The 27,583-nt window shown below is 42.5% G+C and overlaps 1 protein-coding gene across 1 annotated transcript in view; it reads left to right on the top strand.

Annotated features, from left to right (window-relative positions):
- Nucleotides 1–23,065, top strand: part of ADCY8 (adenylate cyclase 8) — a 190,767-nt gene extending 167,702 nt beyond the window's left edge. Inside the window, exons 14-18 of the mRNA XM_032777553.2 lie at nt 9,038–9,196; nt 11,216–11,362; nt 17,707–17,799; nt 18,411–18,525; nt 22,578–23,065. Of these exons, the coding sequence (XP_032633444.1) occupies nt 9,038–9,196; nt 11,216–11,362; nt 17,707–17,799; nt 18,411–18,525; nt 22,578–23,065 (1,002 nt within the window). The remainder of the gene's footprint in view (nt 1–9,037; nt 9,197–11,215; nt 11,363–17,706; nt 17,800–18,410; nt 18,526–22,577) is intronic.
- The last annotated feature ends 4,518 nt before the right edge of the window (nt 23,066–27,583 follow it).

The raw sequence follows: 27,583 nt of genomic DNA, 5'->3' as shown, positions 1-27,583 counted from the left end.
TCGTTTGGGAGGAGTTCCGAAATCGATTTAAGGAGCCGTTTAACTCGATATTAATGACGACGTCGTGTGAACGGATACAGCGTTAAATCGGTATATCGGCCATTAAACCGATTTAAAGTCGCAGTGTAGACCTGGCCTGAGTAGAAAATACAGCAGAATTTCACCCTGTGTGACATATGCTGCTCAGCAGGGGAGAGATAGCTCAGTGGTTTGAGCATTGGCCTGCTACACCCATGGTTATGAGCTCAGTCCTTGAGGGGGCTACTTAGGGATCTGGGGCAAAAATCAGTACTTGGTCCTGCTAGTGAAGGCAGGGGGCTGGACTCAATGACCTTTCAAGGTCTGTTCTAGGAGATAGGTATCTCTCTTATTATAAAAGTTTAGACTGCCAGAGAAAATAATGCCTTTGGCTAAAGCTACCTACCAACAGTCTCTCATCCCTCTCCTCACTCAGCTATGGTAGAACAGGCTGTGGCATGCTGTTATAGGAAGATTTATTAAACAGGAGATTCATGTTAAAATAAATGTGAATGTTTTCCATTTCAGAATTGTTAGCTGTCTGCCGTTCTTTATGCAGGTTCACAAACTTCATTTCAAGTCCATCCCTAATATTGCACACACAGGCTTTTAAGTTGCTTTCTCTAGATACAATCGCAACAGAGTAAGGCTGTCTAGTCATAGTGAGAGAATTTCCTAAAGAATCTCCGGTGCAGCCAATAAGTCTGGAAAAATCAGTCATGCTAAACCCCTAATTAAAAATAGTTCCCTTAGCAATATATGGTATCAACATAAATCAAATATTTCCATACCAGGAATCTAATTTAACACGAAAACAAGCAGTCTTAACCTGAAAATTATATTCTAAAAGCATTTGACTTACAGCAATATTTTGAAATGACATGTTGTACAGGAAAGCTGTTCTGACATTTCAGGCAGTCCCAGTCTTATGGCTATTCTATACTGAAGTATTTATTTCATTCAAAAATCATGTAGCCCAAATTACATAGAACTAGAACATACCTTAAAAACACATCAAAAATAGAACAGCAGGTACAAGTTCCCCTACAAGACAGACATGTTTCTAGACAAAATCCATATAGGGAAATGCTTCCAGGGCCCTAGCTCTCTGGATAGCAGCTAAAGCATCTATTAGACCTAATTTTACCTCTAACACTCTGCCTTTGCAGCTAAAGGGAGGCTTCAATAACTGCAGCCAGGGACCAAACAAGCCACAGCTGAATCAAGTCCCCCTGTTTCTCCACCCCAGATAGGCCTATCAAGAGTCCTTATAAAACTGGAGCCAATCATTCTCTCTGTTTGTTTTAGTTCGGAGATGGTTGCTTTAGGCCAGATTTATTCCTTACTGTCCGTGGATTAATTTTACCCTATTTTCCAGGTAGCTTTTCATGAGTACATTCAGCATTGATAGATAGATAGATAGATAGATAGGAAATTCCAAGCCAATAATTGATTCTCACTTAAAGTACACTGCAGTATGGCCAGAGTGCAAACTGTGACCAGAGCTCAGCATGCTTATCTTTCAACTCAATGTATGGCACTTTAAGGTGCTATGAAATACACTGAAAAAGGATTTTCACAAACTAGGGTGCCGGAAAGCTATACATTTATGACCCACCACACTGGAATAATATTTCAGTTCTGCAGAGCTCTGCATTCTGGCTGCTAGGACTGATTTGCTTAAGTAGCTATTTCTCAACCACAAAATAAACACGGTTATCTCAGCTTCTCATCCTCTCTACCGTGTTACTCCATTGGCGCTACTCCTCTCCACTGAATCCCAAGGGAGATTAAGCCCACATACTTGCAGTAAAGAGCGTCTTGCAATTTAGTTATATTTATTTTAGAAGCTCTTTCTCTCCACCTGCTTGAGATTCTTCAGTGCAGATGGAGAAGAATCCAGCATCCATCCTCAGACCTTTCAGCATCTGAATAACTCTGAACGTGGAGAGGGGTGAAAGCAGGAGAGAATTTGGGAAATGGAAAAGAATCTTAAGGGAAAGAGAGAAGAAGGAAAACTGAGGAAAGCTTTGAAATTCAATGTAATGTTAAAATTCCCTCTTGTCACTGGAGTACAGGCTAACCCTTCTGGAGACTGATCCATCTCCCATTGAGTCTTTCCACTGAACTCAGTGGGAACTGGCAGGTCTTGCAAGCGTAGTGAGAGGGGAGAAAGCACATTTGCAAGCACTCTGTCCTTGGAATTTCTTTAGTCCAGCATGCGATCATTTGCTCTTAGGGGGAGCACCCTCGAGAGATGTCCTTACTACACTCCCTCATCCCCAAAATAAACTAAACTAGAAATACTGAGAAAACTGAGAGTTGAACCCGTTAGCACCTTGTGCTTCCACCACACCTTTGTGATTATGTATGCATAGAGGCTGAATGGTATCTTCACTCCTAGGATTTGGGGCTTTTTGGCTTCCCATGCAATAGTCTATTTTCTTTACTCACTAATGAAGGTAGCCACATTTCTAGTAATCACATGGCAGCACCAAAAAACCTGATTGGCAGCGATGCAGCCCTTGGAACAATCATTTCCCATTAACACCACAGTGGGGGCGTTCCATTTAGAACAGAGCAGACATTTTGTGCCTGGGAGGCATAGAAAAATTGTTCCAGCTAAAATAAGAGGGAATTTTAAATAGCAAAAATAAAATTATCCAGATTGGATTTTAGCCTGAAAATAAAGGCTATTTATTGATGTGCTGGACTGGGCTTGAAGGAGTCCTATGTTAAAATTCTCCCATTGTTATTAATTTATTTTTCACAGGTGGTTTGGATATGTATATCATTTCAAAGCTCTCATTCTAAACTACAAAATGCAATTTTAATGAAATCTTCCATTATGTGCAATGAGAAATATTCTGCAAATAACTAAACTTTTTAAATATTATAGAAGACAATTTCCCAACTCAAAAAGTGTTGCATCCGACCCCGGGCAATTCTTTATTAGTCCTCATGTTGACAGATAAAGAAGAACTGATCACAAATCTAAACATCTGTGGTGCCTTAAATACAAGTGATTATAACTAGTCATCCTTATAACATGCAAATAGCATAAAGTCCACAACAGTTTTATATACATATGATGTATATAAAGCTGAAAACAATTATGAACCAAGTCATCTGGGAGGAAGAATTTAATTGGTAAATATGTGAATAATAATTGGGAATTGTTTAAGAGTACTTTGTTAGATGCCCCCAAAAGCACAATCTGACAATCAAGGAAAAAGGCTGTATTGGTTAAAATAACAACCTGGTTTAGAGCTATAAAAATAGATAAATAAATAAATTAAATTAAGCCAATGGAAGAAAATGGAAGTTCATAGTAGTGAGTATAAATCAAAAGGTAGAACTTTTAGAAAATTGATAAGAGAAGCAAAAGGGACCCACAGAGAAATGTACAGACAGCTCATTTAAGAACAATAAAAAGGATTTTTTTTATAACATATTAGGAAGGAAAAGAATCCTACCAATGGTATTTGTTCATTACTAGATGGAAATATTAGAATGATCAATAATAACACAGAAAAGGCGGAAGAGTTCAATAAATATTTGTGTTCTGTATTTGGTAAAAACAGATGATATAGTCATATCATGTGATAACACTCTTTCCATTCCACTAGTATCTCAGGAGGATATTAAACACAAGCTACAAAAGTTACACATTTTTAAATCAGCAGGCCTGGGTAACTTGCATCTAAAAGATTTAAAAGAGCTGGCTAAGGCACTCACTGGATCATTAATCAGAGGGGTAGCCGTGTTAGTCTGGATCTGTAAAAGCAGCAAAGAATCCTGTGGCACCTTATAGACTAACAGACGTTTTGGAGCATGAGCTTTCGTGGGTGAATACCCACTTTGCATGCATCCGACGAAGATGCTGCTTTTACTGGATCATTAATGTTGATTTTCAGTAAGTCTTGGAACACCAGGAAAGTTCCAGAAGACTGGAAGAAAGCTAATGTGCCAATATTTCAAAAGGGTAAATAGAGTGACAGAGTCTGTGAGTCTGTACTTGATCCTGGGCAAGACAATGATTAAGCAGATGGGTTTATGGAAAATAGATCCTGTCAAACTAACTTGATATCTTTTTCTGAGGAGGTTACAAGTTTGGTTGATAAAGGTATCAATGTTGATGTAATAAACTTCAGTAAGACATTTGATTTGGTACCACATGATGTTATTGAAAAATTAGAATGATTTAAATTGAACATGGCACACATTAAATTGATTAATAATTGGCTAACTGATAGGTCTCAACATGTAATTCTAAACAGGGAATCATCATTGAACAAGTATATTCCTAACAGAGTCCCATGGGGCTCTGTTCTTGGCCTTATGCTATTTAACATGTTTACAGATGACCTGGAAGAAAACATAAAATCATCACAGATAAAGTTTGCAGATAACAAACAGTTTGAGGGACTGGTAAATAATGAAGAGGACAGCTCACTGATACAGAGCAATCTGGATCACGTGTTAAGCAGGGTGCAACCAAACAATATGTATTTTAACATGGCTAAATGTAAATGTGTACATCTAGGGACAAAGAATGCAGGCCATTCTTATGGGATAGGGGACTCTATTAGGAACATACTTGTTCTAAATAAGATGTGTGGGTGAAGAAGGAATATCAGCTGAACATAAACTCCCAGTGTGATGCTGTGGCAAAAACATTTAATGTGATCCTGGGATGCATGAAGAGGGGATTCTCAGGTAAGAGAGGAGAGGTTATTTTACATCTGTATTTGACACTGGTGCCTCCACTTCTGGATCAGTGCGTCCAGTTCTGGTGCCCTGTGCCAGAATACTGAAGTCCAAGAGATGGGTCAGCACTCTGATCACTGTAGGCTCAGTTTGTTTCCCCAGTGTCAGCAGATTGAGGAAATAGGGAGGAATTAGCTATTCAGATGGGGAGGCTGGATAACTGGAATTAATTAGTCCATAAATTGACTAGCTTGGTAAAAGGAAGGAAGTGTTAGAGGGAGGGAGGATAGGGCCGACTGTGCCCAGATTGAAGGAGATCCAAAGGACGAGAACTCTCTTTTCCTCAAGGGCCCTGATAAACAGGCACTGAAGGTCGTAGGGATTCTGGCTGTTGTGTTGCGCTCTACAGGTGCTGATGAAGGGAACTGGAATAAATTATACTGAGTGGACACTAAACGAAGAGAGTCTGAGCAGTTCATGGGGTTACCTGGGGATTACAATGGACGAGCAGCTGGATAGGAGTTAGCAGTGTACCCTCGTTGCCAAGAAGGCTAACGGCATATTGGGCTGTATTAGTAGGAGTATTGCCAGCAAATCGAGGGAAGTGATTGTTCCCCTCTATTCGGCACTGGTGAGGCTACACCTGGAGTATTGCATCCAGTTTTGGTCACCCCCCCGCACCCCTGACTACGGAAGGGATGTGGACAAATTGGAGAGAGTCCAGCAGAGGGCAACAAAAATTATTAGGGGGCTGTAGCAGGGTGGTCACCCTGCTCGGGCCCTGAAGGGGTTAAAAGCAGCCCTGGAGAGGGCTGCAGCAGGGAAAGGGAGTGAGAACAGCTGTGAGAAGCCAAGTGAGTCGCTGACCACAGCTGTGGTCCTTATAAGAGGGCTGGGGCCAGAAGCTAAACAGAGACAGTCTCTCTCTGGCTGTTGAGATGGATAGGCCTGGCTGATGGGAGCTGAGCAGGGTACCTAGACTGTAGCAGGGCTGGGGAAAGGTCAGAGGAGCTGGGGAGCTCTGGGCTGGAAAAAAACCCCAGGCTGCATGCCTTCCTAAAGGCTGGAAAAGGTACTGGGGTTGCAGAGGGCAGCCCAAGGGTAGACAGAGGCAGCAAGTCCAAACCCTCCTTGCTGATGATGAGGGGCAATTACTCTGCAGTCTGCCCCAGTGAGCAGGGGCAGATGGTGACTGTCAGTAGCCAAAGACTGAGGCGAGGTGGGGATAGGGGGTTGGTGGTTCCCTGGGGACGGGAGACCCTAAGAGACTGCAGGGTACTGCAGGTGGCAGATCCCTAAGAGAAGGGGCACCGGGATCTGGGAGGGACACAGGGGCCAGTGGCAAGGTGAGACACCAGCCGGCAGAGGGCGCTGCGGAGGCTGGCAAGCTAATTCCCTGGACAAGAGCAAGAGGCGCCGTGTTGGTGAGTTGTTGTCCCACCACAGGGGCTGGAGCAGATGACTTATGAGCAGAGGCTGAGGGAACTGGGGTTCTTTAGCCTGCAGAAGAGAAGAGTGAGAGGGGATTTGATAGCAGCCTTCAACTACCTGAAGGGGGGTTCCAAAGACGATGGAGCTCGGCTGTTCTCAGTGGTGGCAGATGACAGAACAAGGAACAATGGTCTCAAGTTGCAGTGGGGGAGGTCTCGTTTGGATATTAGGAAACACTATTTCACTAGGAGGGTGGTGAAGTACTGGAATGGGTTACCTAGGGAGGTGGTGAAATCTCCATCCTTAGAGGTTTTTAAGGCCTAGCTTAACAAAACCCTGACTGGGATGATTTAGTTGGTATTGGTTCTGCTTTGAGCAGGGGATTGAACTAGATGACCTCCTGAGATCTCTTCCAATCCTAATATTCTATTCTAATATTCTACCAAGGACAGCAGAGGAGGGGAGGCCTTGCACCCGTCACATACCCACAATTCAAAAAGGATGTTGATAATTGGAGTGGGTTCAGGGAAGAGCCACGAGCATGATGAAAGAATTAGAAACCATGCCTTGTAGTGACAAAATCAAGGAGCTCAATCTATTTATTTTAACAAAGAGAAGATTAAGAAGTGACTTGATTATGGCCTGTATATTCCTATATAGGGAACAAATATTTGATAATGGGCTCTTCAGTCAAGCAGCAAAAGGTATAACATGATCCATTTCAGACTAGAAAGGTGTAAATTTTTAACAATGAGGTTAATTAACCATTGGAACAATTTACCAAGGATCAAGGTGAATTTTCCATCACTATCCATTTTTAAATCAAAATTGGATGCTTATTCTAAAAGAAATGCTCTAAGAATTATTTTGGGGATATTCCGTGCACTGTGTTACAATGGAAGCCAGACAAGATGATCAGAGTGGAACGTTCTGGGCTTGGAATCTATAAATCTGTTAATCTAAAGCCTCACGTAATTTCTCAGAATTCACCATTGGATCTCATGACAAGTAAATGATAGGTGATTTTAGGCCATTTTTTCCTGGTGACATAAAGGTAGATCAGGGTTTTATCTGCACCCTGTCTTATAACACAAGAGCAAGGAGGCATTCAATGAGATTGAAAGGTGAAAAAAATTGGTAAAAGGAAATAGTTTTACAGACTGTGCACCATGAGCCTGTAGAATTTATTGCCGTAGATATAACAGAGATGAAGAGCTTAGCAGATTCATAGGGATGACAAGAGTTTTAGAAAACAGTGCAAAATAAATACAAGTTTGGAATGAGATATAAACCTGCATGCTGCAGGGCTTAAACTCAGTTCTAGTTATGGGGAGTTAGGAAGAAATTTTCTCTCCAGTTAGGTTATCCCATAACTGTCCATGCAGGATTTCTCGCACCTTTCTCAGAAATATCTGTCACATGGCAGTGTTGTTGACAAGATACTGAACTGGATGGACCACTAGACTGCTACAATGTGACAATATCTAAATTCCTTGTTTACCATTCTCCACCTATTCAGGATTATTCTCCAAACAAAGATACCAAGTGTCTTATCTGGTCTGCTCTCAAAAATTTCTAGTGCTGGGATCTCAATAACTGTTGTTTGCAAATCATTTGATGGGCTAATGCATCTCACAGTCAGAAAATGGGCCTATTCGCTCATTTGAAATAGTCCCATTCTAGTTGTTTGACTCTTACTCCTGGTTGTATCATCCCAAACAGCATCAATTGTTCTTTGACATATTCGATGGCATCCATGCACAGACACAGCCGCACTATTTCAGTACCTTTCCATAGTTCAATCAGTTACCGCTTCAGCACCTCTAGAAGGATTAAACTGTATTAGCTTCCTTCCAATCCCCCATTAAAACTCTCTCATTGGATATGATGCCTACAAAAATCTAAACAATGGTGAGGCAGCTGGTATACTGAGATCACGGTCGATCATGCTGACCACTATTGTCTCACTCTTCCTTGTGCTCCCCATGTCTGTCTTCACCCACTCATTGCCTCGTGTTCTAGGGATTCTTTTCCAGTGATCCTGTTTGTACATCATCTACTGCACTGGGGTCCCGGCCCATGACTGGGGCTACTAGGCACTATGGTTATACTAATAATCAATAGCAATGTTGCAACCTTTGGAACCAGAATGAAATCTGAATGGAACTACAGACTATTTGTGTGGCTACAAGACAATCTATATCAGGGTAGGCAACCTATGGCATGCATGCCGAAGGAGGCACACAAGCTGATTTTCAGTGGCACTCGCACTGCCCAGGTCCTGGCCACCCGTCCGGGGGGCTCTGCATTTTCATTTAATTTTAAATGGAGTTTCTTAAACATTTTAAAAACCTTATTTACTTTACATACAATAATAGTTTAGTTATATATTATAGACATAGAAAGAGACCTTCTAAAAAGGTTAAAATATATTACTGGCATGTGAAACCTCAAATGAGAGTGAATAAAAGAAAACTCGGCACACTATTTCTGAAAGGTTGCAGACCCCTGATCTATATGCTTCCACTATCATACATAAGAACAAAAGCAAATGTCTGTTTGCCCTAGCAGCAGAAACAGCTCACTTCAGCCATCTCAAACTTGAAAGTCCTTCTTGAAGCATGTTGGGCTTTTCATACTTCTGTTTACTGAGAGAAGAGTGCTCGTCCTTAAGAGGTAAAAAGATGAATATATTTTCTGATTTAGGAGCTGGAAGAATATGTTGTTAACCTAGCTATTTATTCTGTTACTTTATCTCATGTCTGACTCCATAATATCATTCTTTAAGTAATGCAAACATGTTCTAGGGGGAAATAACTTATTGCGTGTCTGCGCTTATCTCATCAGATTTAATGTTTGCCTTTCTGCACAACTATAGCTTGAATACACAGCCCGCCTGGACTTTCTGTGGCGTGTTCAAGCAAAAGAAGAAATCAATGAAATGAAGGAATTAAGGGAACACAATGAAAATATGCTGCGAAATATTCTGCCGAGTCATGTTGCCCGTCACTTCCTGGAGAAGGATCGAGATAACGAAGTACGTATCAATTTGTTTCGGGAAGGGCAGCCGGGACATCCCTCAGCTCACGCCGCTTCCCGCAGCCCCCATTGGCCTGGAGTGGTGAACCGCAGCCAGTGGGAGCCGCGATCGGCTAAACCTGAGGACGCAGCAGGTAAACAAACCAGCCCAGCCCACCAGGGGATTTCCCTGAACAAGCAGCGGACAGGCTTTGAGAACCACTGTTCTAAAGAACAATGGAAATCAGGCTTCAGATTGGAGAGATACAAGACCTTTGAACTGTGCATCACGAACCAAGGGTTCACAAATAGTTCTAGAATCAAGATACAAGATTCTGCTCTGAAGTACAATTTGAAGTACAATTAAATGGGTTCAGAATCCCACTTGTCAGACAGTACTTTTTTGAAAATAGATGTAACTAGATGTAACTAGCCAAAATAGGTCTGACAGGACAAGCCATCGTTTTTTCTAAAAGTTGTGCTTTAAAGTATCAGCTAGGAAAAGACGACATCATGTTCAAAGGTTGCATGTCCAGGCACTTAAGAGTTTAACCTCTTGGGGAATTTCCTACTCTGTAAGAATTAAATTGCTAAGAAACAACAATGTTATTATGCACAATTGAAGATGTGTGTGCATATGACAGAAAGAGAGCAAAAGCAATGCACTTTTTTAGTGTGAAATAAACTCCAGTTCTGGCCCCTGCCATCTTCTGTCATGAATATACTATGGCTGCTGGGAGAGTACATGCTCCATCCTACTGAACCATAGAGATATAACGTACATCCACACACATTCATATTCAGTGCTAAAATAATTTTCAAAAGAAGCGTTGAAACCAGATCCCTGGAAGGTCAATGCTGATGCATTCAATACACTTGCAGTTGTATTTCAGCTGCCACCTCTGCTTTTTGCAAGGCAATTTCCTGGAGCAATTATACCTGGGGAGGATTTATGAATGAGCTGGCTGGCGTTAACATCTGGAAGATTACTGTACAATCAATCTTGTAATTCATGTCTGGCTATTAACTTAATTTTGCTCTCAAAAAATGACTCCCCAGATGTGTATTGTAAGCACTTTCTCATGGACTTATTATTTCTATCTTGATGCTTCCTACCAAAAATAGAACAACGGAGCAAGAGAAGGCTCAGCTGAATGAATAGACAGCACTTCAGGAGAAAGTACATATTATATGTATATACACTCATTCATTCACACACTGTCTCTTCTCCCATAATTAGGGCCTCAGGCTTTACTCTGAGCACTGCAGCTATGAAAGGAGGAGTTTGAACTCTGTTGTATGGTTCCCCTGTCCCTGCAGAAGCACCTCCATCACAGATGAAGGAGTGGCTGGGTTAAGAAAGTCAGCTGTGTTCCAAAGAACTTGAAGTACTTTACAAACTTGAACAAATTAAGACTCACAGCACCCCTGGGTGGTTGTTGTTCCCATTTTTATTGTCAGGTAAATTGCTGCACAGAGAGAAGAGATGTGCTGATGACTAAAGAGTGAGTCAGTAAAAGAGTCAGGAACAGAAATCAAGAACCCAGTTCTTACCATTAGACAACAGCACTATTGCCAATCCCAAGCTTTCAAAAAAAATTGAGTGACTTAAAAATCATGAGATGTTCACAATAATTAATGTAAGGTTCTTTTTGTTTGCTTTCTGGTGTTTAAGCCTTGCAGATACACATTTCCAATGCTTCTCCACAACCATGAGGGCTGAAAATGTTTTTCTTTTAAATTAAAGCTGAAATTCTTACATAATCACATGACTCAAGCTGATGGGGCTTTAAGAAAAGCACTAAATATTGCAAGAGCCTCAGGATAAAATTACAAGTGTTGGCAACCTCCTCCCAGAGAATTCAATAGTACCTACGAAATGCCATGTCCAGAGCTGTTCATTAAACAAATGTTAAGTTGTTCTTAAAAAGATAGAGACATGGGTTGTGAAGTCCAGACAATGAATTTCCACAGACCTTTGCCACCTATGGGATAACTTTCCACTCCAACTTATTTTTCTTCCCTATTGTTCCCTTAGGAGTTATACTCTCAGTCCTATGATGCTGTTGGCGTGATGTTTGCTTCCATCCCTGGGTTTGCTGATTTTTATTCTCAAACTGAAATGAATAACCAAGGAGTGGAATGTCTCCGTTTGCTGAATGAAATCATTGCAGACTTTGATGAGGTAATACCAGCTAATAGAGAAGGGGGCTTTGTGGACTTTAAATAATGAACACCCAGATCAGCAAGTCTAACATTTGATTAATCATATTTACTAAGTCCCTGCAATATTTGTGCCTGGTCTTTACTGTAATTGCTATTCAAGTTGTATCTTTTCTTCTACTGAAGGTGCCAAGCACTGATATTAATTACACCAGTAAGGTGAAGTTAAGACTGAAATTAGTTGAATGACTTGGATTTACAACTGTATGATTGCAATCAGAATCTGTCCCAATACATCTAGATAATATAGATATAGACTGATACCTTGGTATTGATGGTTAAAGAGGATGAAATTATCTGCACTAGTTTTGGGAAAGGAGTGGTCCAGATTTAGAAAGTAATGGCATTGTTTTGAAGGCAATGAATTTATGGACTCAAGGAATATGACGGAAAAAATAGTGAACAGTGTCAAATCAAATGTCCAGATTCTTGAAAGAAGATCGTAAACGAGAGCTGGAGAGATGGTTGAGTTTTGATTGAGGATGCTGGCCTGGTCAGATAGGGAGGATACAGGTTTAGATATATTAAGCTGAACTAAGTTTCATAGTGATGCTAATAATCTGTGAGGAAAGGACTTACAGTCGAGGGCTATATTTAGGTATCATTTCCCCAGAAAGGACTACCAAGGTTGATTTCAGACTAGGCTCCAAGGGGGATAAGATAAACAAGGGAAGAGAAGCCGGCCTAGGACAAACCCTTAAGGTTTAATGGCAGAGAAGTAACCATTGCCAGTTGCAAGAGAGGAGCAGTTGGAGAGCAGGAAGCAAGTTGTCCAAGGCTATTGCTAACTCTGCCAATCAATTAATAGAGATGTCAAGATAGATGGTGTCAAATTCTGTACCGCAGTCAGGAAGGATTAGAAGAGAAAAGGAACAAGGGCTAGACCTGAGAAGATCTTTGAGCAGAAGGACAGTTTAAGAACTGTGAAGCAGCTGGAAGCCATAGTGGAAACTACCAACAATAGAGATTGTAAACCTGGGAGACACAAACAAGTTTCAGTAGGTTGTGACCGCTATGCCTTTCACATATTGCTAAATGGCAGCAGTTCTTGATCCCAGCTAGATGGGAGAGAGGTCCTGGTTTCAGTGTGGAAAAACTTGAGCACCGCGGATCCAGGGCATTGCTTTTGGAAAAGCAAATTAGAGAGCTCAGAAAAAAAAATCTGGATTTCCAGGATTTTGCTAAGAAAGAAGATTGGCGATCAGATGGATAGAGGGTGGGGATGGACATAAACAAGGAGGAATCTTCAGAAAGGGTAGGAATGGTGGCAATCTTGAGACCACCAGGGAAGGTACCAAAGGACAGTGGATAGCAGTGTGTTGCTGTGACACTGAACTTGGAGTCAGGAAGAGATTAAGTGAGAGGGAATACAATCAAGGCTCACAGTGCTTTTCTATTGAAAGGATAGGATCTCAAAGGGCACCAAAGGAAAAAGATGAGGGTGTGAGTGATAAGCACATGAATGGAGTAGAGGAGATACATTTCTCTAGGTTCTTATGTGCCCCCCAGCACCACCATGTCTAAGTGCCTTAGAATTTTAAATGAATTTATCCTCATATTGGCCCCGTGCCAGAAGTTGTTATCCAAATTTTACAGGTGAGGAACTGAGGCACAAAGAGGCAAAACCAGAACTATCGCCTTCCTCTCCCAGGGTAGTGTGAGAAGGAGGCTGGTGGTGGGTACATCTTGGATTCTGACTGACTGGTAAGTGTTGGGGTGAGGTAGTGATGATCAGGGAGGAATATGGAGGCACAATCTGAGGTCCGTATGGTTTGAGCATTGGCCTGCTGAACCCGGGGTTGTGCGTTCTATCCTTGAGTGGGCCACTTAGGGATCTTAGGCAAAATCAGTACATGGTCCTGCTAGTGAAGGCAGGGGGCTGGACTCAATTGCCTTTCAGGGTCCCTTCCAGCTCTATGACATAGGTATATCTTCATAATTACCTTTCAAATATCATGGCTACTTAACAAGCTTTGCTACCTGCATAGCTGTCCTTACAGGTATAAATATCTGATTTTATACCTAAGCTCACACCCAGTTGTCACCATATTTCTTGATTAATGGTTTTGTTTTTCTTTGTGGAACTGATTTCTAATTTTATGCCTCAAAGATAATGCAAAGTTTATGCTATGAATTAATTTTGAGAAGTCCTGTCATGCATGAGAGTGCAATCTTGGCAGAATAATCATATTGCTGTAGCTGTGATCACTAAAGACATCTGTTTCACCAAGAATATGAATGTTATCTCACATTCAAGTCCCTAACACCTACTCTCTGATTAATAAAGAACCTATTGAGGAACTACGTTAAGTCTCAGACATCTTTAGCTGTGGATATTAAATGAAATAATGTGATCCCTTGCTAGCTGCTAACCAACTTCTAGTGTGGAGATGCAGTTTACTTACTCCAGCTAGACTCTGGTCTGCAGCCCAGCTGTTTGAAAGGAAGAAAATAAGAGAAAATAACTGAGAAGAGTTAATGATCGTGCACGGGAAAGAAGGAAAGGCTGAGAAGCATGAACAAAATGTACTGTAAAAAGACAGAGAAGTCATTAAGCTTCCCATTTTCAGCTGTGCAACATCCCCTAGCTGAAAGTCTGCTGGTAACATTTTCTTGCAAATATTGACTTAAGGACAAGGTGGAGGGGACCCACCCTTGGTGTGCATGATGCTTCCTTGCCAATATTTCACCCTACTTCTTATTTGAAGACCTGTGAGCAAATCTGGATGCACAGCTTGGGAGCAGCCCTATTAGTGTTGGGAAAATGCTGCTTTTCAGCATTACACATACAAAGATTGTGAAAAACAATTGCTTTACTCAGCAGCTGTTAAGGGCTAGAAGGGTGATTATGAAAAATGGTGACATCTTAGTCAACGTTTCTGCAGCCTGCATGTATTTGGAGTCAGAGCTGCTGACTTCAGTGACCAACATCCACTGTGACTGCTTATTATTCCTTTTTGCTCCAGTCAGCTGAGAGAGAGTGAGATGGATTGTTTCCTGTTAAAGATTCTGCAACTGGAATGTAGTTGTCATTGGTGATGGCGCGTGAGCTGGAACAAATCCAGTTTGCCTGCCAGAGCCTAGACTGAGTTTGCAGATCTGGCAGGTGGAGGGGAACAAAATAATTATGGAGTCACTGAATGATAACAAACCATTCTTTATTCAGTTTGAGATCAGGGCTCAGATTTGCACCTACCTGGGCAGAGGATCTTTTCTGTTGATATTCCTTCCCGCCAGTTGAGTTTGAGAGCTGCATAAAGGAACATACTGTGCTGAACCATTTGGTTTATATGTTGATGGGACAATATAATTATCTTCTCTCCTTGACACACAGATATGATGTCTTCTAAATGTCCTTCTGCATCATTCTCTTTTGTATGCCTTCTATGGCAGAAGCAGCATGAAGGAAGGGAGGTTAGAGCATTAGTGGTGAAAATCCTGTTCTGGATTCACCCAATTGCTGCATGTACACTTTTAAGTCATGGGCTGTGGCTGTGATGTAAACCACCTCTTTCACCATCATAGCAGTCTGCAAATAAGGAGGAGTGGTGTGCATCAGAGAACTCTTCTGGGTGTAGTCAGCCTGAGGAGACAAATGTGTCCATGCTCAAAAACTGATATGAGCGCTGATTTCTCTATAATTTGGTGAACAGGACTGCTAGTGTCTGGTCTTCTGTCTTCACGGTAGTAGATCTATGTTGAGGATAGAAAAACAAACAGAAGACTTCTCTGGCTGAATTTCAGCCATTTTGTGCTTCCTGTGCTTCTGGGAAGCTGTACGCTACCTCAGAGTGTCACAATCCCACACCTCTTTGCCCTTTGTCCTGGGGAGAAATAACCTACATTGTGAGGATGAATTCAAGACTGCCCACTCCCTAACCCTCTCCTCCTACACAGGATGGGGAAGCACCAGCCTCATGGAGCCCTGCTTTCCTTGTGTGCTTAAAGCAGCAGTCCAAAGAGGACTCACATGGGTGTAGAAGCTGGTGTCTAACTGCCTCTTATATCCTGGTACAGACACATAAGGCCAGGCCATAGTCTGGCCGCAAATTTATGTATTTGGGGGCATGTGACTCTGGAACTTATTTTCCCCAAAGCTCCAAGAGTCTGACCTTCAGAACCTGCTGTAAGGCCTGTCTAGTTATCTAGGCCTCTCTCTGATGCACAAGCCGGGAGGTGATGACTTCTGGACTGACATGGGGAGTTTTCCAGTGTGACAGCGTGTCATTTGAGAAAGCAGTTATATGTGGTTTTCTATTCTGTAGACATGCTCAGAGGCACTGACAGGCACATTTATTATATGGACACTGTGCTGCCTTTTTATAGCACCACTATATGTGAATATTATTATAATTATTCACTATATGTGAATATTGTTATAATGTATCCTAGAAGGCACAACCAAGGCCAAGCCCTCAGTGTTTTGTATGCTGTACAGAAGCACACATAGACACTGTCCCTGCCCTGAAAATTGTAGATTTAAGGCAATTTTTTTTCCTATATCTCATTTTCTATCTAATCAGTTTAATCTAAGGTGGTTACCACTTTAGTGGTGTCTTGGTGCTGCTATTACTTGTTTTGGTATTTTAATAAGAACTTTCTACTTCACGGATCATTTTTCCTTTCTCTTTATGCTGCAGTGATTTAAGCCGTGTTTATGATATCAGTCTTTTGCCATAGCCGTCACTGTGCTGTCACAAATCTAAATTATGATTTAACTGCAGAATCACATTTTCACACTTCACTGATTAAACTGTACTTGCATAATATGCCCAGGTGCATGCAACTGGGTAATATTGCATGTGTACACTTGAGAATCAGTCTTGCATTTTTTTTGCATGATCAGTGACATCCCCCTGACCTTGGATATGTGAAGAATGTGGGATCAAGCCCTTAATTAGTTTTTGGGATCAAGGTAGGTTTAGTGTTAGAAAATGTGCCCTAAATTGCCCAGGCAAATTAGTGAACACAGGAAGGGGGGAAAAAAACCAGAACTGAGTCAATTTGAATATTTTCCCACAATATTAAAATCCATCTTTGAAAGATGCCACAGAGCAGAAAATGAAAAGAAAGCATTGTTTTAAACATGGAAGGAAGCAGCTGATAAAAAGGCTAAAGCTGAAATATAAGGGTATTTAAAATAATAGAAGACAAAAAAGAAGATAGCTTGAGATATTCTCTGTAAATGATCTAAGAGCCAATGGCGTCTTTGCGCCTGAAAAGAGCACGGTTCAGATATTTGTCATGCTTTTTAAATTACTGTGTTGCTCACTGCAGTTTACAAAAACACTTCGGAAGCTGAAAATGAAATCTGTTTCTTTACCAAAATTGTTTTCCCCCAACACCTGTTCACACTGATCTGTTGCCATCAGATTGCTCATGAAGGCTGTGTTACAAGCAGTGATTCCTTTCTGTAAGAAAGCATTGAAGCTTCTGGCTTTTGGGCAGGGAAAGGCAATAAATGGCTTTGCAAGCAGATAGAAGAAAATAAAAGTAGGTCATGTGTTGGCCTTTCCGTGGTTGGAAGGGCATATGGGTTTACATTCCCTGCATAGGTGGCAGTGCACCATTCCATTAGAGACAGGTGGTGTGATTTCCATAAACAAGATACAATGTTTCCAAGACCCCAGATTCTTGACTTACATACAATGGAGTTAGTATGATGGGAGGTCATCTGTGATAAGCCTGTGGTATGCATCTTGCTTTGAATAAAGTAATCTCTTTAGCTTTTAATCAATGGGAACCTCAGAAGCATGAATTGGAAGAACTTTGCATAGTGATATATAGTATAAAGGTGTTAATGTTTTGCCTAATAAGAGAGAACTCTCCTCTAGGATTTAAGGAGATTTTGTAATGTTTTGGGTGCTGGTTGTTGTTTTTTTTTCCAGTTTGTTTATGCTCAATTTGTGTGTATGTGTGTATACATGTATGGGTATCTGTGTGTGTGTGTTGTGTGTGATAGAACTGCAGCAATTGCCTGAATTTAAATTGGACTTGAGTGTGTGTATGTTGTACTATCCATAATACGATGTGCCAAGCAGCCCTGCAGGGCACAGCAGGGTTTAACTGAATTTTGTGAGTACCTAGCATGGAAACTTCAAAAGCTTTAAGCTCATTGTACAAAGAAGTTCAAGCGAACTGTGTGCCATTGTCAATTACACAAGATGCTCTACCAAATTAGATCTTCCTTACAATGAACTGTGAGAATAATTATTAGTTTAGGTCTTTGTACTTGTACAATTTCACTCTACAGCATTTGGCATCAGGTACTGTGGAAGTAACAGCCTTTTGTCTCATTTGCATTAGTTACTAGGTGAAGAAAGATTTCAAGATATTGAAAAAATTAAAACCATTGGCAGCACATACATGGCTGTATCAGGATTATCACCTGAAAAACAGGTAAGGGGCTAATTCAGTCTTTTTAAATCAAGCAGAGATGTCAGTGTGATGCTCTTCATCCATTCCTGCACAGTAAAGCATATTGGCATCATTTTTAGATGCTCACAGGGAGATATTTACTAGAAGAAAATAGAGATTTGAAACTTCTAGTGAATGAAAATCACAATTGTTCTCAAAGAATTCTCTCGCCTTGTCTTTTCTTCTTTCACTCTCAGTGCTGTCTCTCCCCTTATTCCCCTGACTCCCGGTCTCGTTACTCTTCCTCCTAAGCCAAGTTGTGTTTCTCTTTGCTCGTCCCCTCAGCTTTAACTTTATCCCCTGAAGTCCCACCTCCTGCTTATTCCCATTATTACCCATCAAATTCCTGATCTCAAGCAAAGCATTTACGGTATTTCACAGCAAGGCATCTCTGTACTGAAATATGTAAGCAGTGCACCATAAATGGAATGTATTACCTCTCCATTAACAGTGAACCACTTCACTGAGATTTAATAGGGTACGATGAGACTGCTCTTATGAATTATGATTTCACATACTTAGCTCTGGAGAGATAGTTGTTTTACAGCAAATGCAAAAGACACATAATGTATTCCATTTTAATTCACTCTTAGCAATGTGAAGACAAATGGGGACATTTGTGTGCTATGGCTGACTTCTCCATAGCTTTGAATGAAAGTATACAGGAGATCAACAAGCATTCATTCAACAACTTTGAACTCCGCATCGGTAAGTACAGTGCAAGCATTTGAAATAAAGTGGGTTGTTTATTCATAAGAACATAGGAATGACCATACTGGGTCAGACCAGTGGTCCATCTAGACCGGTATCCTTTCTTCTGACAGTGGCCAGTGCCTGATGCTTAAGAGGGAATGCAGAGAACAAGGCAATTATTCAGTGATCCAATCTCCTGTCATCCAGTCCCAGCTTCTGGCAGTCAGAGGTTTAGGGATGCCCAGAGCATGGGGTTGCATCCTGACCATCTTGGGTAATAGCTATTGATGGACCTATCTTCATGAACTCATCTAATTCCTTTTTGAGCCCAGTTATACTTTTGGCAATGAGTTCCACAGGTTGCTTGTGCACTGGGTGAAAAAGTGCTTCCTTATGTTTGATTTAAACCTGCTGCCTATTACCTACCTGCTGCCTATTATGACCTGCAAATACATTGTATATTGATCACGTAGTTGTACAGAATTTCAATACTACCAGCTATTTTGTCTTCTGTGGTCAGATTGACTTCAGTCATGAGTAGAGATAGAAATCCAACCTTCCGGCTCCCAAAATACAGGCTCCTACTACTTAGCCTAAAAGAGAATCTTCTGGTTCTCTTTTTATAACGCTTATAATCTCCTGTTCAAGCTACTGTACTAATGGATGATAACATTCTGTACACTCTCGCATGAATCTGACAGAGAGACATCATTGTGTGATGGTCTGAGCATTAGAAGGGGATCCAGGAGCAACTATAGCTCATCCTGGATCTGATACTGACTCACCTTGTCTTTTTTCATTTAATCTCCCGCCCTCAGCTGCTTCTCTTGTAAAATAGAATTGAGAGCTTATTCTAAGTACGGTAACATGTTTTTTGGCTTTTCACTAAAATCTAATTCCATTCTGACCAGACCTGTAGGATCACCAGTGGTTTGAATTGCAGCCACGGGGAACCTGGCATCCTGGATGAAACGGCAGGGTCAGCTCTGGCCATTTCGCCGCCCCAAGCACAGTGGCACGCCACGGGGGGCGCTCTGCTGCTTGCCGGTCCTGCGGCTCCGGTGGACCTCTCGCAGGCGTGCCTGCGTATGCTCCACTGGAGCCACGGGACCATCGGACCCTCCACAGGGACGCCTGCGGAAGATCCACCGGAGCCACCTGCCGTGCCCCTGGCAACCGGCAGAGTGCCCTCTGCGGCATGCCGCCCCAAGCACGTCCTTGGCGCGCTGGGGCCTGGAGCTGGCCCTGTGAAACGGATAGGATGGGACACAAAAGTGATAAGCTATATGTATTGGATACAGCAGTAACATGCCTGTACCTGACAGTCATTATAGGAGACTGCATTACTGGATAAGCCCAAAACATACCCAGCAGAACTGTGGTTCCTTAGAGGTGGCCTTTCCACATCAAGGTTCAGCTATACACATCAGGCAATGTGGGGAGGATTGCATTGTCATTGTCCGTATATAAAATCATAGGATATCAGGGTTGGAAGGGAACTCAGGAGGTCATCTAGTCCAACCCCCTACTCAAAGCAGGACCAATCCCCAACGAAATCATCCCAGCCAGGGCTTTGTCAAGACTGACCTTAAAAACCTCTAAGGAAGGAGATTCCATCTCCTCCCTAGGTAACCCATTCTAGTACTTCACCACCCTCCTAGTGGAAAAGTTTTTCCTAATATCCAACCTAAACCTCCCCCACTGCAACTTGAGACCATTGCTCCTTGTTCTGTCAATCAGGTACCACAGAGAACAGTTTAGATCCATCCTCTTTGGAAACCCCTTTCAGGTAGTTGAAAGCAGCTATCAAATCCCCCCTCAGTATTCTCTTCTGCAGGCTAAACAATCCCAGTTGCCTCAGCCTCTCCTCATAAGTTATGTGCTCCAGCCCCCTAATCATTATTGTTGCCCTCTGTTGGACTCTTTCCAATTTTTCCACATCCTTCTTGTAGTTTGGGGCCCAAAACTGGACACAATACTCCAGATGAGGCCTCACCAGTGCAGAGCAGAGGGGAATGATCACGTCCCTCGATCTGCTGGCAATGCCCCTACGTATACAGTCCAAAATGCTGTTAGCCTTCTTGGCAACAAGGGCACACTGTTGACTCATATCCAGCTTCTCATTCCCTGTAACCCTTGGGTCCTTTTCTGCATAACTGCTTCCTAGCCATTCGGTCCCCAGTCTGTAGCAGTGAATGAGATTCTTCCATCCTAAGTGCAGGGCTCTGCACTTGTCCTTGTTGAACCTAATCAGATTTCTTTTGGCCCAATCCTCTAATTTGTCTAGATTCCTCTGTATCCTATCTTTACCCTCCAGCATATCTAGCAGTCCTCCCAGTTTAGTGTCACCTGCAAACTTGCTGAGGGTGCAGTCCACGCCATCCTCCAGATCATTAATGAAGATATTGAACAAAAACCGGCGCCCAAGACTGGGACCCTTGGGGCACTCCGCTGTGATACGGCTGCCACTGACACACGGAAGCCATTTGATCACTACCCATTGAGCGATGAATCTAGCCAGCTTCTATACACCTTGTAGTCCATTTCGGTCCATACTTTCTTTAACTTACTGCGAAAGAATACTGTGGAGACCGTATGACAAGTTTCTTGCTAAAGTTCAGGATAACACGTCCCACTGCTTCTCCCCTTCATCACGAGCCAGATATCTTCAATCAATAGAAGACAATTAGGTTAGTTTCAGGCATGACTTGCCTTGGTGAATCATGCTGACTGTTCCTAATCACTGCTCTCCTCTAAGTGCTTCAGAGATTTCCATTGGGACCTGCTTTCATGATTTTTCCAGGAACTGAGGTGAGACGACTGGCCTGTTAGTTCCCGATTCTCCTTCTTCCCTTTTTTAAAGATGGGCAATATATTAGTCTTTTTCCAGTCATCCAGGACCTCCTCTGATCACCATGAGTTTTCAAAGATAATGGCCAATGGCTCTGCAATCACATCCGCTAACTCCTTTAGCACCCTTGGATGCAGCGCATCCGGCCTCATGGACTCCTGCTCATCCAGCTTTTCTAAATAGTCCCAAACCACTTCTTTCTCCACAGAGGACTGGTCATCTCCTCCCTATGCTGTGCTGCCCGTGCAGCAGTCTGGGAGCTGACCTTGTTCATGAAGACAGATGCAAAAAAAGCATTGAGTACATTAGCTTTTTCCACATCTTCTATCACTAGGTTGCTTCCCTCATTCAGTAAAGGGCCCACACTTTCCTTGACTTTCTTCGTGTTGCTAACATACCCAAAGAAACCCTTCTTGTTACTCTTAACATCTCTTGCTAGCTGCAACTCCAAGTGTGATTTGGCCTTCCTGATTTCACTCCTGCATGCCTGAGCAACATTTTTTTACTCGCTGGTCATTTGTCCAGTCTTCCACTTCTTGTAAGCTTCTTTTTTGTGTTTAAGATCAGCAAGGATCAGCTGGTCACGTGCCATATTTGCTATTCTTTCTACAGCAATTTCTCTCCAGAGCTGTGTATCTATCACCTTTCACCAGTACTGAATTTACTTTTAAAATAGGCATATAGACCCTTTTAATCTTACAGCATTACCCCTTGCCTTAAATTTACTAGTAGTGCTTGCAGGATAATTTTAGCTTTCCCAAAATAATGCTAAGCCACTAAGAAAAGATGACATTTTTAAGCAATTTCATCGTGATGTTGTGATGTCTTTTCATGGGAAGTAACAATATGATGCTGTCACATCCTGATAGCATAATACTAACAAGTTTGTCTTGCAGGACAAACACAAAAGATGGCAAACCTACTTGGAACAAAGGCTAATCCTGAGCCCTTGTACAGTACCAAGTTTATTGGTGTCAAAGTGATGCATAGTTCACAGATATTCACATCATACAGTGATAGCTACCATATACAATCAATATCCAGATAGAAGTTCCAATATTTTATGTCCTTATTTCTCTTTATTTTCACCCTTTTCCTAAAGCTCAGAGAAGAATGTGTCTGAAGCAAACTTCTAAAGCATAATTGCAAACTTGGTATTTCAAACGTTCTTGCCTGATTGTCTAATTGTTTCCTCTTGATTTTATTTTGTTTGTAGGTATTAGCCATGGCTCTGTTGTAGCAGGAGTTATCGGTGCTAAGAAACCCCAGTACGATATCTGGGGCAAAACAGTTAACTTAGCTAGTCGAATGGACAGCACGGGTGTAAGCGGCAGAATACAAGTGCCTGAAGAAACGTATCTGATCCTGAAGGACAAGGGATTTGCTTTCGACTATCGAGGAGAGATTTACGTCAAAGGTATCAGCGAACAGGAAGGAAAAATCAAAACATATTTTCTTCTAGGAAGAGTACAACCAAATCCTTTAATCTTACAACCAAGAAAACTGACTGGACAGTATTCCTTAGCGGCTGTTGTATTAGGACTTGTACAGTCTCTTAACAGGCAAAAACAGAAGCAAATCCTTAATGAGAACAATAACTCTGGCATCATAAAGGGACATTATAACCGGCGGATTTTGCTAACTTCCAGTGGACCAGAGGCAGTGGCCCAAGCAGAGGCCTCTGACAAAACTGAATTGCCATAATAAATATTTTGTTTGTGTTCTTTTTTTTAATTTCTTTTATATATAAAATAAATATACAAATAAAAAGGGTTTAATTTTTTTTAGAAAAAGTGTGATTTTTTTTCCTTTTGGTACAATGTTCATGCGAAACGTAAGTCACCAGCGGTTACAGGAATTAGTAATGGACTGAGAGACGTCTAGTCATTACTTAGTCTTAGTTATCCATTGTCCTACCATAGTAAGCCAGAAGCCCAGTCTAAGATCAGAGTCCCATCATGCTAGCCATCGCACAAGCCCCTGATAAGAGAGAATCTTGGCCAGGAAGAGTTTAGAATCTAAAGAGAATTAATAGACCAAATGGGAGGGAACTAAGGCACAGAGAAGTCATGTGACTTGCCCAAGGTCACATAGAAAGCCTGTGGCATGGCCAGGAATTGCACTCATATCTCCTGATTTCCAGTCCACTGCCTTAACCACAAGATTGTCCTTCATCTCCGTGAGCATCACTTCAAATTCACACCAGGTCTACAGCATTACCATCTGATGGCTCTTTGGCCTGTGTGAAATGAATGAGTCTCAATCTAGTCCACATCACAAAACTCACCACTTCAGGTGCTGCTCCTTTTAGACTAGTAGACTTGAAGGCCAGAAGGGACTATGGTGGTCATCTAGTCTGACCTGATGTAGGTCGCAGGCCACAGAACCTCACCCACCCATTCACTCCTGTAATAGGCCCATAACCTCTGGCTGAGTTAGTGAAGTCCTCAACCCTTGATTTGAAGACTTCAAGTTACAGAGAATCCACCATTTACTCTAGTTCAAACCAGCCTGTGACACGTGCCTCACGTTGCAGAGGAAAGCAAAATTTAAACCCCAGAGTCTCTGCCAATCTAACATGGCGGAAAAATTCATTCCCAACCCCAAATAGGGTGATCGGTTAGACCCTGAGCATATTGGAAAGACCCACCAGCCAAACACCTGGGAAAGAATTCACTGTAGTAACTCAGAGCCCTCCTCATCTAGTGTCCCATCTGTGATCACTGGGGATATTTGCTACTAGCAGTCACGGATGGGCCATATGCCACTGCAGTCAGTTTCATCATAACATCCTCTCCTTAAGTTTATCAAGCTCAGTCTTGAAACCAGTTAGATTTTTTCCCCCTACTGCTCTCCTTGGGAGGCTGTTCCAGAACATAGCTTGTCTGATGGTTAGAAATCTTCATCTAACTTTAAGCCTAAACTTGTTTATGGCCAGTTTATAGCTATTTGTTCTTGTGCCAAAACTGGCATTTAACTTAAATACTGCTCTCCCTCCCTCATATTTTTCCATCTGATGTATTTATAGAGAGCCTTTGTTTTGTTAGGCTAAATAAGACACACTCCTTAAGTCTCCTCTTGTAAGGTAGGTTCTCCATTCCTCTAATCATCCTAGTAGTCCATCTTTGTACTTGTTCCAGTTAGAATTCATCTTTCTTAGACATGGGAGACCAGAATCGCACACATTAATCTAGGTGAGGCCTAACCAGTCCCTTGTATAATGGTAATAACACTCCATTCTTGATTCCAACTGATAAATCCCCATCTTATGGCAAGAATTCTTGTTGTTAGTCCCTAAGTGCATGACCTTGCACTATTAAATTTCATCCTATTACTCCAGTTTTCAAGGTCATCCAGATTTTCTTGCATGATATTCTGGTCTTCCTCCATATTGACAATACCTCCAGTAGTCTACCCTCACACTTTTCCAGTCCAGCCTGCATCGGAAAGTCTTGAGTTTTCCCTTCAGCCTCCTCTCACCTTCCCTCCATCATCTTCTCAAATCCCCTTTGAAACTCAAACATAATTTCTAGCTGCATCTCCAAACCTCAGGTCTTCTCTTCCTTCACATCTATCAGGCGGCACTTCATACAAATGGAGCATCTTTCAGTTGCCTACTCCAGGATAACGTACATCCCGCAGCGTCCACATCCAATCATCTTCATTGTTTCTTTCATTCCTTAGTCACTATCACTGCTACCACTGTGGCTCTAATAGCCTTCCTTCCTATGTAACTATTAAGAAACACACACAGGAAACAAAAACAGAACACCAGACACTCTCTCACACAGATTCCCCGTACAAACTCCCACTCGAACTCTCATTTCTAGTTCTGTTGGCTGGCTCCTGTGCCATTGACTGGCTGCTTGGCTGCCTTTATAGGAGCCTGATCAGTGAATTCCTACTCCCAATCAGGACGTGATCAAAGGTTCTGCTTCTGTCACAACACACTGCCCCCCTACCATCCTCTACAAACCAGCAAACAAACACTCTCAAGAACTCACACTGCCCCTATGGAACTAAGGCTTAATGCCCCTGTTTTCAGCTCTCTTTGCTGGCTCCTGTGCCATTTTGACAGTCTGTAAAGAGGCCACGTACTTCTTCTTAGCGTATGTACAACATGCCTCAGGTGGTACGTGCCCAGGATTCATCACCAAATTTGGTCCACTGATTGGATCATTAGCTTCACCGGGGTTGGGTACTGCTGGGGAGCACAACACGAATGCTGATCCAGGCCTCCCGAGATGGAGAATTAAGCCTGACCTGCCCTTCTTACCTCTGGATGTAGATCTCTGTGCCAGGATTGAGACATCTTCATGGGGAGAGGGCAAGCTTGCCCTGTTGCTATCCATATTTGCCGCAAGATAAGCAGAGGACTCTTTTCTCCAGAGCTGCCAATCTGGCACCTTTCACCAGCACTAAAAATCACTTTTAAAAGCAAGCTATGGATGTCAGGGCCGAATCCAGGGATTTTTCTGCCCCAAGCAGTGATCATGATCTGCAGCAATTCAGCAACAGGTCCTTCACTCAAGCAGGAGTGAGGAACCCTCCGCCAAATTGCTGCCGAATAGCTGGACATGCCACCCCGCTCCGGAGTGGCCGCCCCAAGCACCTGATGGATGTGAATGCAAAAATGTGAAAAATTCACACTAAGCAAAGAGGCAGGAAACAGCCTTTCTGGAAACACCAAATCTCAGTTCCCATGTATACAGCAGTAGAATTAGTAAAGAAAGTAGCTTGAAATGTAGAGCAATGTCCAGGGAACTAGAATAAAATTACTGTGCCAAGAGAAAATACCCTATGGTTGTGTATGCGTAGGTATGCCTAGCTCTTCCCTCTTTTACCATAGCTTAACTTCCTCACCCTCCTGCTATTGGGCTGTCCTTATCCCATAGGTTAGTATATTAGTTAAGTTAAACTCATTAATGTATATGTCCATTAGGGTACTATGCTTACCAGTAGTTAGGCTGTTAGAGGCTTTCCTTCACCCTCCCACTTCCCTGGCTCTTGTCACTCAGACAGCAAGCAGCAAAAGACCAGAAGTCCAAAGTGCAACCAATTCTATGTTTATTGGGGTTAGTTTCCAAGCAAGCATATTCCGAAGCCCTTCACACCAGTCAGGCTTATCTCTGTGTGCTGATACAGTGTGTTCCCCAGTGCTCCGTTCCCAGCTCTGACACCCCAGAGCATTTACCCTGTATCCCCCTTCCCAGCTCCGACGCCACAGAGCATTTACCCTGCATCCCCCTTCCCAGCTCTGACGCCGCAAAGACTTTACCCCGCGTCCCCCTTCCCTACTCCGACACCGCATAGCCTTTACCCCGCATTCCCCTTCCCGGCTCTGATACTCCAGAGCCTTTACTCCGCGTCCCTCCTCCCGGCTCCTACGCCACAGAGCGTTTACCCCGCATCCCCCTTCCCGGCTCCAATGCCGCAGAGCGTTTACCCCGCGTCCCCATTCCCGAGTGTTTACCCTGCATCCCCATTCCCAGCTCCGACGCCACAGAGCCTTTACCTCGCATCCCCCTTCCAGGCTCCAACACCACAGAGCCTTTACCCCACGTCTCCCTTCCCAGCTCCGACGCTGCAGAGCCTTTAGCCCGCGTCCCCCTTCCTGACTCCGACGCCGCAGAGCCTTGCCTGTGTCCCTGTTTCCCATTCCCTGTTCCCATTCTCCCCCATTTAGCAAGCATAATTCCAATTTCCCTTCCCCCGCACTTCCTGTTTGACCCTAGTTTATATAGTAATATTCTCAGCTATACTTTACCCAATCATTTTACTGAAATTTAACTAACCCATCCAAACATATTCTCTAATCAATTATATCTCACTACCCTAATTAACTTACACCTAGCAAAATTAATTATATAGCAGACAGAAACAAATAGAGAACTAGACAGACTGACAATAGAAAAGTGAGGCCATAAAGATAAAACATACAGAAACGAGAAGTTCACAACCGCAACCATTGATAAGTGATATCTTGCCAGACAGGACACTATCAGACTAAATTTTCTTTAACCACCCTAAGATCTGTTTCTTTATCTGGTGGTGATGGGCGCTATCAGGACAGGATCATCTTCCTAACAGCCCAATAGCACCTTATTTCAGTGTGACGGGTTTGGGATGTGAGGATGTGACCATACGTTTCCCAGGTTATGGCTGCCCTTGCTGCTTAGTCAAAGGCCTTAGCCTAAGAACCAGACCTAAGCCTGACACAGT

This window comes from Chelonoidis abingdonii, chromosome 2 (assembly GCF_003597395.2).
Source record: "Chelonoidis abingdonii isolate Lonesome George chromosome 2, CheloAbing_2.0, whole genome shotgun sequence".
NCBI lineage: Eukaryota > Metazoa > Chordata > Testudines > Testudinidae > Chelonoidis > Chelonoidis abingdonii.
Note: the sequence above shows the minus strand (reverse complement) of the source record. Positions and strands in the feature narration are given on the sequence as shown.